At 40.1% G+C, this 19,507-nt stretch overlaps 1 protein-coding gene across 1 annotated transcript in view; it reads left to right on the top strand.

The window, feature by feature from the left end:
* The window catches only part of LOC131971229 (deoxyribonuclease gamma-like), a 29,052-nt gene extending 11,334 nt beyond the window's left edge, over positions 1 to 17,718 (top strand). Inside the window, exons 6-11 of the mRNA XM_059332558.1 lie at positions 3,215 to 3,301; positions 3,493 to 3,590; positions 4,679 to 4,791; positions 5,513 to 5,670; positions 15,147 to 15,243; positions 17,390 to 17,718. Coding sequence (XP_059188541.1) covers positions 3,215 to 3,301; positions 3,493 to 3,590; positions 4,679 to 4,791; positions 5,513 to 5,670; positions 15,147 to 15,243; positions 17,390 to 17,521 — 685 coding nt within the window. The 3' untranslated portion in view covers positions 17,522 to 17,718. The remainder of the gene's footprint in view (positions 1 to 3,214; positions 3,302 to 3,492; positions 3,591 to 4,678; positions 4,792 to 5,512; positions 5,671 to 15,146; positions 15,244 to 17,389) is intronic.
* The last annotated feature ends 1,789 nt before the right edge of the window (positions 17,719 to 19,507 follow it).

Below are 19,507 nucleotides of genomic sequence, written 5' to 3'. Positions count from 1 at the left end.
AGCATCTTTACGGTAGAGTTTTTGAATCTTTTAACTCTCAGGACGACTCTTATGTACTTTTACTGGAGTAAGGAATATTCTACTAGAGTTATATTTGGCTATCCAAATAAACATTTTTTCCACAGAAAATCTGAGTCAAAACATTTATTAATTGTGTAATTAATGTTATTCTTTGGCCCAGTTTAACCCGAATGATGTCACTGGAACAAGGCTTTGCTTTGCTCAGAGGACAGCTGCTTTCTTTCTGCTGATGTCTATTTTGTCTCTGAATAATTTATCTACAATCTCTGGTGTTGGGTTCAAGTCTGCTCATAGAGATTTTAACCAGTTTGTTCTGTTAATGGTCTTTTATCTTCTAACAAATGCACGGGGACCATTCTGAGGGTATAAAGCACTCATCCACATGGGCTGAAAAAGCAAGAAGCATGATTCTACATGTCTGTTTGTGTTGTTGTGCATGTGAGGATCTGTTGTAAACGTCTTGTCTAATACTGGAGCTGACTGAGGGCTGACCCAGTGGTGGAAGAAGTAACCCGCACTTACAACTCGCCGTCACTTCAAACTCATCACACATGGATGCTTATTCAGGAACCCTTGGCGTCTCTTTTTACCGCACAGTGTCCCAGTAGGATCATTTTTGGACGTGCAAAAAGTCCCTGCAGGTCGAGATCGAAGGACAAGTTGAACAAACGCATAACCTGAAACTGTTTTTGTCACAAACCTATGTCAAAAATGTTATAAAACCAAATCCACAATCTTTTTTAACCATAATCAAGTATTTTCTTGTAATTCAGAACATGTTCTGCAGTGTCTCCTGCACGTCCAAACTAACGGGGGACGTGTGCATTTAAACGTGGCGCCTCACTGCCAGCATCCGTGTGTGACCAGTTGGGAGAGACAATGTTACAATACAACAATGTGAAAATCCTCCATTCTGCATTTAAAATGTTCTTTAGTAAAAGTACATAGGTATCGTCAGGTAAATAAACTTGAAGTATCAGCAGTAAAGGTGTCCATTCACATCAGTAAAATGCCTCTCTGTTAAACAGTATGGACTACTAATCACAATCTGGACTATATGGAGATGTTCCGGCTGCAGATTTAAGAATTAAGTTAAATCTTTGTTTGTTAGAAATCCGTGCAAAAATTCACAACAGGATCATTTTAAATGATAAAATATGAGAAAAATTATACAAAAAATAATCATTACCTCCAACTTGTGTATAATCACAACTGCAATATCACTCAGAATATTAACAATTGGAAATTTTTTTAAGTCCTAAGATGATAAAAGTGAGAGGAGGAGTTCTGAGACAGACTGGATCAGACTTGACGTGGTCTCCTTCACCCTCAGCTCCCTGAAGTGAAGCTCGTTAGTGGCGGATGAGCCGAGGAGAGCCACCTGTCACTCAAAGCTGCCACTATCTGTACCATGCATAAATTCACCCGTTTCTAATGTTCAGATGATTAAATTGGTCCTTTAAACGGTTATCAGCCATCAGAACAGCTGAGTACAGATCTGCTCTACTTAACTGAAGGTTGTTTTCAACTCAGCCTCACTGAAAACAAAGCAGTTTAGTTAAAATGCTGAAGTTTCTCTGCTACTCTTCTACAGAACAACCTCTCTAAGGGCCTCCACAACAACGCTCTTAGGTGAAAACGACAACATATTTTATCAGATATGTCTTTCGTTTAGACAGTGATGTAAAAAATGAACCCACCCCTCCATTGTGGAAATGTTAAAAACGCTCCATTGTGTTTCCATCTTAAGGACACTAAAGCGTCTCTGATCAGCTCAGCTGGCTCTCAGCGTGTTTACCTAACATCCATGTGCCGTCCAGACAAACAATAACAAACATGTTGGACTGTTTCCATCAGTCAGACATCAAGCAGCTCTGAGAACTATCAGGAGTCATTTCATCAGATAATAGAAGAAACTATCTGTTTTACTTTGTTTCGCTATGTTATGGTTTTCGACTGTAGGCTATTTTGCGCTACCAGGAGTAGAAGGAGGAGAGAAGAGAAGCTCTTGGTGGTGTGTGTGGCAGTGCCTCAGTACCACCGAGCAACCTGCTGCATACGACATCAAATTTCAGAGACTTCTGCGTCACCTTATGCAACAGATTTCCCCCTAAAGACGCTTGTCTAAACGCGGAATAAAAAGTAAAAACACGCGTTTTCTGTCCAGATCGTCTCCATATCAACAGCCTTAGCTTCCTCCTGGTTAGGGGTTGACAGTTTAAACAGTAAATATAATATATGTCATAATAAGGTGTTACGAAGATGACATGAGCACCAGAAGTGTTGGTTACTTTGCTCACAAAAGACTGTGATGCATGGATGTTAATGACGTTACTTCAAATAACATGTTTGACTTTAGTTTTGAGCAGGGACAGTCCGCCCAGGAGACAAGCATTCTGATCTATTTCTTTTATATGTTTCTCTTAGTTTCCATTTGCTTTCTCTCCATATCATCTCTTCCACCTGGGCGTTGTTCATGATATATATAATATATATAGAACATACATTACTAAATGACAACACAATAATATATATATTAATATATCGGCCAATTGCAGGGGATGATAACGACCAGCAGGTGGAGCAGGACTCGACTCGGCCACAGTAATGGGCTGATAACTGCTCATCTGATGTTCTTTAACTCAGCTGATTAAAGCATAAATATAATTTAAACAAAGGCGTTATATAAATATACAATTTGACCTCCCTCACAGTTGTCATGAAGGTTGTGCCGAGCTGTAAACATGTTGATTTCTGCTGCAAAGTTGGGCGTTTTAACATAGGGTTCTATGGGGATTGAACTGCAGCTTTTGTCACTTTTCAGCCCCGACTCGCCAGCTTGTGTGAACACATTCATGTGTTGTAAATTTAAAAACAAGAATCTCTTAAAACATTGAGTGGTTTAAACGTTTTAATGTTTTACACACCGGACTGCAGCGTCCACACATACACAACGATACCTGTTTCTGGAGGGAAAATACATTCAGTTGTATTCTTTTTTGATTCATTTTTGTTTATCGTGTGGGATCACATTATTTCACTCTTAAAAATCAAAAAATCATAAAGGATTCCGCCACTGGTGGTCTGAAGACTTCAGGATAGATCTGTGTGGGAATGTGAGTCTGATGTGAGTCTGCTGATGTCGTTCCGCTTCAGTTCACTAATGGACAGCTTGTGTTTGTTTTGTGTTGAGGTATGACGACTACACCTACCAGGAGGTGAGCAGTAAGAGTCTGGGCAACTCTCCCAACAACATGCAGCACTACGTTTTCATCTACAGGTGAGCCTCCGTGATGCACCTGTCAAACACATCTGGATCATCACTTTATTACTATTAGAATGTTGAATGAAGAGATACACATGTCATCCTGAGTCTGAGAAAAAGAAAAGAGTCTTTTATCTCTTTAGTCCCCTTTGGATTCAGCAGCTGAATAAACATGACTTCTCGTTGTTGCTCTGCTCTCCGAACAGGAAGGAGACAGTGAAGGTGGTGGGGCAGCATCAGTACCAGAAGAAACAAACCTTCGTCAGAGAGCCTTTCGCCGTTCAGTTCCAGAGCGAAAAGACTGGTCAGTGGACACAAAACACACAAACAATTTCTCTTTCTGACCATAGCTTGGACTTACTTACAGAAAAAGGAGGTGAAATATAGACTGTTCCTTCATCCTGCAGCCACATGTATAATATAAGCTACTGTATTTAAGAGTTTATTATCAGCTGCCACCAAAGTTTGATGTTTCCAGACAGATGTGTGAGAGGACGACTTTATAATGTCTCCAATGCTTTATACACATTGTTGTGTACCAAGGGTGTGTTTTATACATGAGAACAAACCCACGAGTCTCCTCTTTACAGACATGCCCACTTTATGCTGATAACCCACAAATCTCTTTACAGACATGCCCACTTTATGCTGATAACCCACAAATCTCTTTACTGACATGCCCACTTTATGTTGATAACCCACGAGTCTTTACTGACATGCCCACTTTATGCTGATAACCCACAAATCTCTTTACAGACATGCCCACTTTATGCTGATAACCCACAAATCTCTGTACTGACATGCCCACTTTATGCTGATAACAGTCAGTTTTGCTCCTGCAGTAAATGTGTTATTGTGTCCTCCTGAATGTGAATATTCCTTCATCCTGGGGTCAAGACTAAACAGTCTGTGAGCTGCATAAATCGGGTCTGACTGGAAAGCTGAGACTCTTGTGGATTCAGTGAGCCCAATGTTCTTCATGTGTGACGATGTTAGTGAGTGAAACTTGAGCTCAGTGTATAAAATGAGCTGCTGTGACCTCTAGAATAATCACAGCCTCATGAAACTTTACAACCACAAACTAGAGACCTAGAGCATTCAGAGGATGGATGGCTGTTTTTATTTGAGGAGGGTCACTGACTCTTCTATCAACTGGAAAAAAAATTAAAAATACAAATTCTAACAATATTTTCCAATCATGCGACACTACTGGGAAAATGTTTAATTCCAAAACCATTTCAAATGTCACTAATACATTTGGTGTGGTAATAATTCTGTTTTTATCTCTGTTAGAATAGTATTTATTGGAGGAAACACATCAGCTGATTCTGAACTTGATTGACTTTGACCCTTTCCTCCCATGGATCTCTCCTCCTTCTTTCTGTCCCGCAGCTATCAAGAAGTTCGTTCTGGTGGCTCTGCACACTGAGCCCAGTCAGGTCGTGAAGGAGATCGACTGGCTCTACGACGTCTTCGAGGAAGTCAGCAAGAAATGGAAGAACCCGGTGAGGGAGTGGGATTGATAAGAAGTAGAACTGTAATGCTGGGCACGTTTAAAGAAAAATATGAAATGAAAGCCATTAGAAGAGTTCGACCCCGTAAAAATGTATCCAATAGTCTGATGTAATTTATTTATTTATTTTATTGACCTTTTGTTTTCAAAGAGAGACCAAAGAACAAAAACACAATCAGCAAACAGAAAGAACTCACAATATAATTATATAAGAAAAGCAGTTACGAGACTCATCAGATAACAAACATCAGCAATCAGATTACTTTACTGCAGTAAAGGAACAAAAGTATCATCATCAAAATGTTCTAAAATTATCAAAAGTAAAAGTGCTCTTTATGCAGATTGTTTTGTATATTCCAAATATATTATCGGATTATTATTATTGATGCATTAATGTAAGCAGCATTTTAACTTTCTCAAGGCAGAGCTCATTTAAACTACTTTGGATACTTTAATTTATAAAAACATGTAATCATGTTTTTGATGAAAAGTAACTAACTAATATTTACCTCTCGCCTCAGTGACAGTATTTACTTACAGATATCTAAACATCAGCGTCTGTGTGATATTCAACACACGACCAACTGTTAATGTGAAAAAAGTACAGAGACATTTCTCTATCTTAACAGTAGGTGTCAGGAAAGTTTCATTATTCCATGCATTCTCTTTGAGCAATGAAAAATATGTGTGTGTGTGTGTGTGTGCGCATGCAGCATGTGATGTTTCTGGGAGACTTCCACGCCGGCTGTGCCCACCTGAACAGAGCCAACAAGAAAAGCATCCGAATATTCACCAACTCCAGTTTTTCCTGGCTGATAGGAGACAAAGTGGACACGACCGTCAGTGAGGAGACCAGCTGTCCTTATGACAGGTAGGGGTGTGTATGTGTGTGTGTGTGTGAGAGAGAGAAATATTTCACCCTTTGTAGTTTTGGTCTGTTTTGTTTGTTTATAAACTGAATAATTTTTCACATATCATGTTGGTATCATTTGTTTCATCACAGCCTCACCTCTATGACCTGATCATTATTTATTCACCTGACCCAAAAATCTGATTTCTATATTGATTTCCGATTTTTATATATATATATATATATATATATATATATATATATATATACACACACACACAGGTGCTGGTCATATAATTAGAATATCATGAAAAAGTTGATTTATTTCAGTAATTTCATTCAAAAAGTGAAACTTGTATAATGTATACATTCATTCCACACAGACTGATATATTTCAAGTGTTTATTTCTTTTAATTTTGATTTTTATAACTGACAACTAAAGAAAATCCCAAATTCAGTATCTCAGAAAATTAGAATATTGTGAAAAGGTTCAATATTGAAGACCCCTGGTGCCACACTCTAATCAGAAAATTAACTCAAACACCTGCAAAGGCCTTTAAATGGTCTCTCAGTCTAGTTCTGTAGGCTACACAATCATGGGGAAGACTGCTGACTGGACACTTGTCCAAAAGACGACCATTGACACCTTGCACCAGGAGGGCAAGACACAAAAGGTGATTGCTAAAGAGGCTGGCTGTTCACAGAGCTCTGTGTCCAAGCACATTAATAGAGAGGAAAAGGGAAGGAAAAGATGTTGTAGAAAAAAGTGTACCAGCAATAGGGATAACCGCACCCTGGAGAGGATTGATTGAAAAAATGTGGGGGAGATTCACAAAGAGTGGACTGCAGCTGGAGTCAGTGCTTCAAGAGCCACCACGCACAGACGTATGAAGACATGGGTTTCAGCTGACGCATCCCGTGTGTCAAGACACTCTTGAACAAGAGACAGCATCAGAAGCGTCTCGTCTGGGCTAAAGACAAAAAGGACTGGTGCTGAAAGGTCCAAAGTTATGTTCTCTGATGAAAGTAAATTTTGCATTTCCTTTGGAAATCAAGGTCCCAGAGTCTGGAGGAAGAGAGGAGAGGCACAGAATCCACGTTGCTTGAGGTCCAGTGTAAAGTTTCCACAGTCAGTGGTGGTTTGGGGCCATGTCATCTGCTGGTGTTGGTCCACTGTGTTTTCTGAGGTCCAAGGTCAACGCAGCCGTCTACCAGGAAGTTTTAGAGCACTTCATGCTTCCTGCTGCTGACCAACTTTATGGAGATGCAAATTTCATTTTCCAACAGGACTTGGCACCTGCACACAGTGCCAAAGCTACCAGTACCTGGTTTAAGGACCATTGTATCCCTATTCTTAATTGGCCAGTTAACTCACCTGACCTTAACCCCATAGAGAATCTATGAGGTATTGTGAAGAGGAAGATGCGATACTCCAGACCCAACAATGCAGAAGAGCTGAAGGCCACTACCAGAGCAACCTGGGCTCTCATAACACCTGAGCAGTGCCACAGACCGATCCACTCCATGCCACGCCGCATTGCTGCAGTAATTCAGGCAAAAGGAGACCCAACTAAGTACTGAGTGCTGTACATACTCATACTTTTCATGTTCATACTTTTCAGTTGGCCAACATTTCTAAAAATCCTTTTTTTGTATTGGTCTAAAGTAATATTCTAATTTTCTGAGATACTGAATTTGGGATTTTCATTAGTTTCAGTTATAAAAATTAAAATTAAAAGAAATAAACACTTGAAATACACCAGTCTGTGTGGAATGAATGTATACAGTATACAAGTTTCACTTTTTGAATGGAATTACTGAAATAAATCAACTTTTTCATGATATTCTAATTATATGACCAGCACCTGTATATGTATGTACTGTATATATGTATGTATGTATGTATGTATGTGTGTATATATGTATGTATGTATGTATGTATGTATGTGTATATGTATATTAGGGGTGTGCATTGGCACTGCCCTCATAATTCGATTCGATTACGATTCACCAGGTAACGATTCGATTCAATTCGATTCTACGATATTTATTGGCTATATTTTGAAAAGATGGCAAAATGAATCTCCTGCCTGAGTTCATCTAAAAGTAAGGAAAGAGAAATGCCTCCTCCTGCCATAAAAAAGGAACCTGCTGAGGTGAAATTTACATTAGCTTAATGTCGAGCCCTTGTTCCTGAGGTAGCGCTATCCCACCTAGCTAGCTATAGCTAGTTTTCATGAGGCAAAAATGATATGTTAACGAGTCTACTTTAAATAGACAAATACAATGGTAATTACCTATCAATAGTACTTTCTATAAAAACGTAAATGTTAAGTTCTGTCAAATACTACCACATACTTCAGTCACAACATATCAAAACAGGTTGTCCGCTAGCTTACCTGTGCTGTGCATCAACACATGGCTCATTTGAATATTCAAATGAGCCATGTGTTGATGCACAGGTCTTGAAGGACAGGGGGGTTAGCAATGTGTTTACTGGAACTTTGACAGGGGCGCAAAGGCCACCTTGGCCGTAAATTGAACATTTTTTCACAGGGCATCAAGGCCAGAGTGTGAAATTCCCACCCTGTCCCCCACAACTTTCCACTGGAGGACAGGAAATAAACATAATCGATTATGGCACTTTGCTGCGTCGATGCTGAATTGTGCATGCCCCACATTGCGATGCATTGTCGAATCGATTATTGTTGACAGCACTAATGTATGTATGTATGTGTATGTATGTATGTATGTATATATATATGTATGTATATGTATGTATATATATATATGTGTAATTATATATGTATGTATATATGTATGTATATATATGTGTGTATATATATATATGTATGTATGTATGTATATATGTATGTATGTATATATATGTATGTATGTATGTATATAAATATATATATATATATATATATATATATATATATATATATATATATATATATATATGTATGTACAGTGGCGAACCGTGAGCACTACAGCTGGGCCTTCAGTAGTCCGACCGGCTCCTGTTTTTGCATATTTCATGTTTTAAAACTAATAAACACAACGTCTCGGCATCTGAAGGAGGCGATGCGTGAACGGGAAGCAGACCATGGTGCTTATTAATCACACACTCCGACCCGCTTGTTGCAACTTTAGAAAATATAATCATGTGGGGAAAAAGACTTACAAACATGGAATTTTAACTAAACAGCATGAAGTATTCAAAATTGCTGTTTTACGCATGCCTCTGTGCGTCTGGCACACACGTGCCTCACTGCTGAAAAAATAAATAATCGCGGAATAAAAGACACAGTACGATAAATTGAAAGCGTTTAACAACTGCAATCATTTAATTAACGATGACAAGGATGTAAAATGATGATGGAAAAATAGACCATAACATCAAAAACAACTCTGCAACAAGAAACATTAACTTCATAAAACTGGAGACCATTTAGGCTACATTAAATAAGCATACTCTAATGCCAAAATCTGGAGATATAAAACGAGGTCACCCAGAATGTTAACCGTGACACTGCTGACACTAAGGCTCATTTTATTACCATGGACAGCGCTATGAAATCACAGCGCACAATGAACCATACAAACATTGACAAATAAATTCATGAGCAGACTCAAACTACAATACAATTTCAAATGCACAATACATCAAAAGTTACACAAAGCTGGTCAAATAGAGACTTTTTTTAAAGTTGCAATGAAGTGCAAATGCCTCTCCATGCGCAATTACGCATGACAAATAAAAAATAAAAGTCACAACTTTCATATAGACTGTGCTACACCTCCTTAATTCTCTACAGTGAATAAAATGGGGGGAATAAAAATCCTCTAAAAAAAAATCCACCCACACTTCTGATAAATTTACATATTGAATTAAAGGCAATTTGCGCTGGAAATGTTACAGACAACCTCCGCAATAAATACAAATTAGTGAATTTCCACTTGGCTCGAATTAATCACTTCTTTGTGAAGTTGGCGATGGCAGCGTCGTGAAGTTTGTCCTTTGACTTGAGCTCCAAAAGAAGCCCTTTCTCTATGGACATCAGTGCCAAAGCTCTCAGGCGATCATGTCCAGTGCTGTTTCTGGCATGGGTCTTGATGCGCTTCAGAGCCGAGAAAGACCGCTCCACGGAGGAAGTGGACACAGGGATGGTCAGCACCAGGCAGGTGAGGTGATACAGCTGCTGCATGCTCTCAGTCAGCTCTTTCAGTGTCAGAAAGTGCAGCAGGTCTGATGGGCTCCTTCCCTCAAAGTTTGCCATGTTGTACATGACTGTCAGTTCAGTATTGAGCCTGGGGAGGTCAAAGTGCAGCCCGTAGTTTTCAGCAAGGCTCTGAAACTCAGAGCTGGGGAAGTTTTCTCTGTATGAGGCAAACTTCTTGGGGTCCAGAAGGGCAAGGAACATCAGTTTTTCATGATCCTTGAACCTGTTCCTCAGCTGAGTGAGAATGTTGTCCAGGATTTCACTGTGCAGCTGCTGGTACGCTGTGCGCACATCTCCAACTCTCCGTGCCCTGCGCCCGCTGGGAGCCCCGACTTCGCGCACCGTGTCCTCATAGATGGAGTCAAATTTGGCCTTTTCTCTGTCTGTGGTGGTGCAAAAGTCATCAATGCTGGAAAAAACAGAACTGCATGTCACACTCCTTATTCTGCAAGATCCCAATGAGCACGTCGGAGTAGGCAAACACTGAGTTGAATGTGGCGAGGAGAAAGCAGAACTCGAAGCCCGTCAGTAGTGCGATGTATCCATCAGCGCTGTGCACAGCATCATCATCAAAATCATTGTGGTTGTCCACAATGAATTCAAAGAGCTCCAAGAGTTCTTCTCTCCGCTCATACACAGTGCAAACCAAACGTGATGAAAAGTTGCACCGTGTTGGAGTCACTCTGAGCAGTCTCCGCTGGCATATTTCATCCAGGAGTTTCGTGCGTTTGGCTGACTTTGAGAAAAAGGCTGTGAGGCCACTGAGGTGTGAGAAAAAAATTTTGCACTCTCTGATTTTAGCAGCACTTTGAGACATGACGAGGTTCAGAGAGTGTGCATAACAGTGAACGAAGAGAGCTTGTGGTATTTTTTCCTTTATTTTAGCTTGGACCCCATTCAGTCTAGAGGCCATGACTGCAGCTCCGTCGTAACACTGGGCAACTACCTTATTGGTGCAAGCACAGTCCTCCAGAAACTCCAAAACTTGTCCAGCTATGGCTTCTGCGCACTTGTCACCACTTACATCACCAAACTGGAAAAAGCGCTCCTTCACACCGTCGTCTGTGGTGTAACGTAGGACATATGACATCTGAGCGGTGTTACTTACGTCAGTTGTCTCGTCTACCATAACGGAGACAAAAGGCGTGTTCCTCACCTCCTCCCTCATTGCCGCGGTCATTACATCCGCCACTGACTGGATCAAGTCATTCTGAATTTTGCTGGAGGTGCCGATGAAAACAGTGGCCGACTCCAGGTGACAGCGCAGAGGGCTGTCATACTCCCAAAACCCAAAAAGTCCAGCAACTCCAAGTAGTTCCCCTTGTTTGTGGAATCTTAACTTTCATCATGTCCTCGAAATGCCAGCTCTTGCTTTCCAAGAAATGTGACCACATTGATGAGACGTTTCAGGATCTCTCTTTTCTGCCTGACCTTGTTGTTGTGGGCCGTTGTATGATTACGGCGCTGCTCATCTAGCTGAAGATCAACTCTTGTGTCCCCAAAAGTTTTCAAACTGACCGTCGCTTGCAGGTGTGCCGCAGAATCTTGATGCCGATGGGCTGACTTTGTCAGATTTGTAAGGCTGACAAATCCACCGCTGACCCAAGTGGATGACTTGTCAGTTGTAAAAAGCAAACAATTCCAGCAGTGCAGCCTGTTTGTTTCCTTACAGCCCGTCATCCATGGATATCGCTGAAAATTTTCAGTCTTGAAATGCCTTTCTACTTTCTTTACTTTTTCTATTAATTCCAGTTCTGGAGTTGGTCTTCCATTTTTTATAATTTGCAGTTTTTCTGTAAAAGGCCGCCTTGAAAAAGGCGATGCTATCAAGCTAGCCACTATGTCGATCTCGTTTTCCGCCATTTCACTGTCTCTCTACCGCTCTCACCACTCTGACGCTGTTAGGACTTCATGAAGGCCTACGATCTTTTTTTTTTGTCTCGCCCACTTAAAATCAAACCGTGATTGGTCAATTGTCCCATCACTCTCCAAACCAAAACACATAGCTTGGCCTTCTCCGAGACTTGTGAAGTCCTAACCAATTAATGAGCTAGCTAACCGAGACGGACGATTCTGATTGGATAACATGTTTCAGGACAGTAACCCTTTCATTGCTGATGCGAACTTGACAGTAAACTTAACTTTAGAACATAGATGAGAGATGAATGTATTAAATGTATTGTATTAAATTAAATGAGATAGTTTAAAATATATATATATATATATATATAAATTATTTAATACTCATATTTTTTGGTTTAGAATTTTTAAGGCCTTCTCTGAAGGAGTAGAAGGCCCTGAATGTTCCCCTCTGTATATGTATGTATGTATGTATGTGTGTACAGTTGAAACCAGAAGTTTACATTGTCAAGTGAGTTGAGATCTCTACTGGCCACACACACAGCTAAGTGGTATGAGACTGGAAATCAGGGACTTTCCAGCAGGGTAACAACAGTTGGTGACAGTTGGGCGCTTACCTAATAAATAATGTGAGGCACGAATGACACTGTAATGATTGATGTTGATCTAGTATGATTATTGTGAAAAAGATGCTAATGAAAAGTTGATGATGATTGTATGTAAAATGATGAGTTACAATGTTGATGTGATTTGATGGAAAAACTGTGTAATGAATGCAATAAGGTCAGTTTGTATCAGTATGTGTGGTAACCGGATTGATCGTAGGACATTTTGTAATAAGGTGATTGAGACAGGGCGAAGCCAGTAGACAAAGGGGAACTCAAAAGAGGAAGGATCGAGCCGAGACATGATGTACGTGCGGAACGTGTTGGGCCGAAGGAGACAGGTGAAGAAGAGGGGAGAGGGACGGTCCGAGAGATCGTGCCATGGCAACAGTGGAAACCAGAAGAGAGATGTAACCAATGAGAGGACTGGTGAGGAGTGGCAAGGAGGAAATGCTCTGAAAGAAGGAGCCGCAGAGGATAAAAGCTGTAACACAAGAAATAATCTTGGTCATCCTTCTCGGGGAGCTGCAAGACTCTTCAACTGACTCTCAAGAGCTGAGGACGACACCTGATCGACCACATCGGGGGAAAAAGACTCCAGTTCTACAATCAAGAAGAAGACAGAGTGAGGACATCCACATCAAGAAAGAAGATTCCAATCTGACCGGTGAAGACGAGAGACGAGTGAGAAGGAGGGTGACCATTCCAACGCCAGTCGATGATCGATTAAAGAAGTCTTCTTTCCAAGTCCACACTGAAGCCAGGACCCAGGGACCAGTCCAGGATCGCTCCAACTCTGACCAGAGGGGAGAGTCACAGCTGAGGCCTGCAGCCTGGCATTGCAGAAGAGTTTCTTGGCCAGACAACTCTCACGTCTACTTCTCCAAAACCTTCAAGTTTAATACCCAGCTACAGCTTCATTCAACACAGGCAGTTAGGATATCATGGTAAGACATTCAGTAGATTATAATCATTTTATTATTGAGATTTTTGAATATTTTAAGTAATCACTTTGAAATCAATTTTTGCTGTAAGCTTGCACCTTGCTATACTATCAATAAATTTTCAATTGCATTTAAAGTGAAGTAGTGGACCTTAGATTTTATTTTTTATTTTTAATCTTTTGGTATTAAAAGGTGGTGTGTAATAACTAAGTTTTTATTGGTTACCCTAGCCAAATAAATTTTAACTATCCTTGAGGCTTATTTTCACAGCCACTAAAATTAACCTAGCAAATTCCAAGTGCACAGATCAAAGAGAGGAGAGCTGCCATTAACCGGGCGTGGCCAGTGTGGTATCTGTATTCCAGGGTTACTCAACAGGTGCCTCTCTGGAGGAAGCAGGATAGGTGTCCGGACCAAGGCAGTCAGAAGCTAGGCGTGTCTCCTCACCACCAGCTTAAATTATAGGTTCCCAAAATACCTGCTGAGATAATATTCTCAGGAAAAAGGAATCTGACCTCTTGGTAGGAAGCTGGTCCAGAAGTCCCTTCACAAGGGCAATCTCTGGGATCAAACAACATACACTATATAAAAAGACACATATGCTTTTTTTCTTACTGTCTGACATGAAATCAGACAATCACTTTTCCTGTTTTAGGTCTGTTAGGATTACCAAAATTATTTCTATTTGTTAAATGCCAGAATAATGAGAGAAGGATTTTTTTAAACAATTTTTTTTGTTACTTTCTTCAAAGTCAGAAGTTTACATACACAAACATTATTATGCCTTGAAACAATTTGGGAAAGCCCAGATGATGCTGCCATGTCTTTGGAAGCTTCTAATAGGTTTATTGACAACATAGCGCTCAGGAAGGAGACGGACTCTGTGTCCCAGAGATGAACGTGCTTTGGTCCAAAATGTGCATAGCAACCCAAGAACAAAAGTAAAAGACCTTGTGAAGATGCTGGCTGAAGCTGGTAAGAGTGTGTCATTATCATAGACTGTAGGTCATTATCCACAGTGAAACGAGTACTGTACCGACATGGACTGAAAGGCCACTCTGCCAGGAAGAAGCCATTACTCCAAAAGAAACATAAAACAGCCAGATAACAGTTTGCAAATGCACACAGGGACAAATACCTTAATTTTTGGAGACATGTCCTTTGGTCTGACAAAACTGTTATCTATCTTTTGCTTTTGTTCTTGGGTTGATATGCACATTTTGGACCAAAGCACGTTCATCTCTGGAACACAGAGTCCGTCTCCTTCCTGAGCGCTATGATGGCTAGACATTCCCATGGTGTTTATACTTGGGTATAATTATTTGAACAGATGAATGTGGCACCTTCAGGCATCTGGAAATTGCACCCAAGGATGAACCAGACTTGTGCAAGTCCAAAATTATCTCCCTGATATCTTGGTTGATTTCTTTTGACTTTCCCATGATGTTACACAAAGAAGCAGTGTGTTTCAGGTGTGCCTTAAAATACATCCACAGGTGTGTCTCAAATTAACTCTAATGTTGTCAATAAACCTATCAGAAGCTTCCAAAGACATGGCAGCATCATCTGGGCTTTCCCAAATTGTTTCAAGGCATAATAATGTTAGTATATGTAAACTTCTGACTTTGAAGAAAGTAATAAAAAATTGTCTAAAAAAAATCCTTCTCTCATTATTCTGGCATTTAGCAAATAGAAATAATTTTGGTAATCCTAACGGACCTAAAACAGGAAAAGTGATTGTCTGATTTCATGTCAGACAGTTTTTATATAGTGTATGTAAACTTCTGGTTTCAATTGTATATATATATGTGTGTGTGTGTAACATTTATCTTACGTGTGTGTGTGTGTGTGTGTGTGTCAGAATCGTGGTGCATGGTGAACGTTTCCTGAAGACCATCACTCCGTACTCTGCTGGAGTCTTCAACTATATCAAAGACTTCAAACTCTCCAGGACCAAGGTCAGTCTGTCTGTCTGTGTTTCTTTTCTTTTCTTGTTGCTATAAATCATAGATCAGTAGGTCCTCAACCATTTCAAATGGGCAGGGCCAAGCTGTGGCACATGCAGTTTTATTTCACCCCTTTCACCTCCGGCAATACAAATCTCAAGATTATATATGTGTTATATATGTATGTATACATATGATATGAGTATATGAGGTCCATTCTCATGCTCAGTATGTCTCATAAGTTATTGCAGTCATTTTTAGGTTGATACCATTTGAGAATTAATAAAAATAGTGAAAACTCCTCCAGAGTCCCACTTTCAGACTCCAAGACCTTTAGAACAGCAGAGAATAATCCATATTGTGATCTGGTTTCAGAAACTTTTGATATTAAGTAAATTTGTGTATTTTGTGTGATTGTATGGCAGCACTTGTGTTGTGTTGCTGCTTATTGTGAATCTAGTGTCTCAGCCCTCCATCCTCTGAATGCTGTAGGTCTCTAGATTGGGGCTGTAAAGTTTCATGAGGCTGTGATTATCCTAGAGGTCACAGCAGCTCATTTTATACACTCAGACCTGATTTATGCAGCTCAGATTGTTTAGGGACCCCAGGATGCACAAAGATTCACACACAAGAGGACACAACAACACATTTATTGCAGGATCAGCATAAAGTGGGCATGTCAGTCAAGAGGAGACTCGTGGGGACATAGAACACATTTTCAGTCAGATATCTTGAGGTCAGAGGTCAGGAACACTTTTGAAAATGGACACAACAGTTTTTTCCCCACACTAAAATTTAGCTGAACTCTGTAACGATAATTCACCTCCTTCCTGACAAGATATCATGACGCGTTTGGTCCCAGTGGATTCCTCAGATCTTCTAGTCTGAGACCGCTACAGTCTCTGAAAGACAGTGATCCAGGCCACCGTCCTGGGTCTCCAAGGCCAGTTTTCTCTGCTCAGGGACTCGGCTGAACTCTGTCCGTCCGCTCGGCCGGCCCATTTTTCTTTGTCGTAGTTCAGTTGAAAAGGAGACAACAGCGATCAGTCTTCTGTCTCCAAGCAGTCCTGAAACCCCACTGTCCACCCAAAAATAATAACAACACAATAACGTTTTCTCATAACAATCATCATTGATGAGTGTAGTTGTTGCATTCTATTTTCATCTAATAAATGTCTCTGTAAAAATTCACTCCTCCTCCAAATGTTTGTTGAACTTTAAAAAGCACAGAGGAAGAGATGTCTCAAGAGGTGGGAAACAATCAATACAGCATAGTATGACGATATTTCTCGTGGCAATATTCTATCGATTCATAGCCGCCAAGTATCGATTTTTAGCACCGGCAGGCAGAAGTTTTTTTCGGAGGCTGTAGCGGGCTCAGTTTAGGAATATACTGGAGATACTGGTATGATGTGAAACTAGAAGATCTTAGGTATCTATAGGCACCGTGTGCATCAGGATATTGTGTCGTGATATCAAGTTGTCGAAATGACGCTGCAAAGTTAAGGCTATTTTTTGATGTTGCATTCAAAAAAATTCAGAACATTGAAGCTTAAAGTTGACGACATGCATACATGTTTGATATCAGTTCAGTTCAGTTTGACTGAATACTTTGTTGGTCAGTCTGTGGGTTTGACTCTCATTGTGGACAAATAAAAAGACTGAAGTGAGATGAATAAACTGAGAATTTTCTCTGATTGGACAAAACAGTTCTTGATTGGATTTAATTTTGTGGACATAAAATGCAGTTAATCTGTTAAATCTCAATATATTGTATCAATACTCACCATATCACACAATGGGGGGGGGGGGGGGGGGGTGGACTTAAAAATAAAAATAAAAATAAAATAAAACATCCTTCATCCAGATTTTAACCAAGAATTGTGTATCGTGTGTCCCTTTTTCGGCTGAGTTTTCCGCTACTGCAGATAATTTTGTCAAAATGTAATGTATATTAATTTTGTGAGTATATTAAAATGTGCTTTCTCAACTTCTAAAATTTTGATTTGGGGGGGGCAAGACATTTATTTAAGGGGGTTCTGCCTACTCTTGCCCCAGCATAGATCATATCGTGACTCAAGTATCAGGATGAAACCGTATCTGATGATTCACACCTCTAATGTCCTCGCTGTCTGACTCTGTGTCTTCTGTCCTTCAGGCGCAGGAGTTAAGTGACCACATGCCTGTGCAGGTGAAGCTGAAGAGCTCCGCCCTTCTCCTGCAGGCCACGCCCCTCATGATCCTCATCTGCGTCTCTGCGATCGTGCAGTCCTTCCTGTCGGCTCTGTGATCCTCTGCTTCAGTCTCAGGGAGTAACTACTTTTTAATCCAGAGTCTGTTCACCTGCACATCCGTACACTGTTAAATAAAGCCGATCAAAGAACAATAGATCCATCAGTCCACCAGGATTATTGTGACCAAAGTAAACATCACTGAGCCGTCTTGAGCCGTCTTGAGCCGTGACATCGTCCCACCAGTCTGTGAACCCTGACAGGAAATGATGACCTCTGGGATCTAAACATTATAAACACCTAAATGAAGGAATATCTTCTTCATTTTAGTTGTTCATTAACCCAAACTTCAGTCAGCCGGGTCATTACGTCAGGGTTCACACCCACTGAGACGCCTCGCCATCTTCCATTAATTCCTGCTGAAGGACACTTCAAACAGCATTCAGCTTCAGAAGAGGATCAGGAATTCAGCACTTCCAGAAAAACGTGGAAATGAGGAGAATAATGTCACTTTTTGAGTTGGTGAAATCGATTGCGAGCTAAACCTGATTCTCCTCAATATTTGTCTAAAATATTCACATGAATAACATCAAAGCAGATTATTATAAAACAATAATTTTAGCAGCTTCTACCAACAATATCTCATTAATTTGTCTGTGATTTTAGTTCTGCTGCACCTTAAATATTGAGGTTATTGCTCATTTTCTGACATGATGAGAATCAGGTTGTAGCTGCAGAAACTGTTTATAGAAACAAAGTCCCTCTAATGACTGATTGAACCTGTGAACATGTTGAGCAACACAGAAAGTCACTTTATTCTCCTCATGACTTTTTGATCCTCTTCCATATGAACTTGCTCACACCGTGGTCACTTTCCAAAAAAGCAAAATGAAGAGACCATTTCTTTGTGTTTTCATGTGTTTTTTTTTAATTTATCACAATGTAAAGTTTTTCACAAGCTGGGCATTCTGTTCTGTTTAGACTGCTAAAGCACTTCTCTAAGGAGAGGGCTGAAGACTTCTTGGTTAGCGTTCTAAAAGACCGTAAATACAGAAGGGATGTAACAACGAGACACGCTGAAGTTAAGTGACGTTACTTTAAAACCCCTTTTCCACCAAAGCAGTTTCATGTTCATGTTGGACTTTGTTGTAAGCTAACGCTAGCCCGCTAGCGATCACCCGCTAACGTTAGCTCGCCCGTTTCAATCACGTTGCAGTTGAACAAATCACATAAATGAATAATACACGTTTTAGTTGGTCTTGTTGATATCTAAACAGTTTCCATGGTTTTCTTGATAATAACCAAAATCATTATCAAGTATCCTACCTTAAGTTGTACCAGGAATTAAAATGAACAAGAAATTGAAAAAAAACAAGGGTGGTCTAGTCATTTTTTCCATGACTGTGTATATATATATATATATATATATATATATATACACATATATATATCGGGCAGCGGCTGGGAACCGGTTTGGCGGAAAAGGGGGTTCAGTGTCATTGTTTACTTTGGGTTTGTGTTTTGTTGCTTTCTCTTGTTTGCTTTCACTCCGGCTTTGTGGCGTATAATTACTGCGTTACGCTCATGGCTCCATTAACTGGCTTAAGTCGTGTCGTGTGAACTAAATATTATGAGATGTGCATTGTCAGGCAGCCAATCAGAGTTGAGTATTGACCCAAATCACCATATAATGTGCTTTCTGCACAATCATCCCAGAGATATAATTGTTTTATTGTCACAGTATCACAGTATGATAGTGAAACAGTGATTTATCTTATTAAGATTATTGTTCTGTGGATGAAACATGAGTGGAGGTGAAGAAGACACAACACGGACAATTTGAGAATCCAACATGTTCGTGTTTCAAATCGGATCAGGGTTCAAACAGCAAAACTTCCTTCTGCTGCCATTTAAAAGATGCCAAACACAATTCTAATGATTCAATAATAAATGGACTTTCTGGGGCTCAGATGCTTTATCAGTTGGTTTTTAATCACAAAGTGAATTGAACATGAAATAACATGGTGTGTAGAGGATTTCAGAGT

The sequence above is a fragment of the Centropristis striata genome, chromosome 5, assembly GCF_030273125.1.
Source record: "Centropristis striata isolate RG_2023a ecotype Rhode Island chromosome 5, C.striata_1.0, whole genome shotgun sequence".
NCBI classification, from domain to species: domain Eukaryota; kingdom Metazoa; phylum Chordata; class Actinopteri; order Perciformes; family Serranidae; genus Centropristis; species Centropristis striata.
This window is presented reverse-complemented; position numbering and strand designations above follow the sequence as displayed.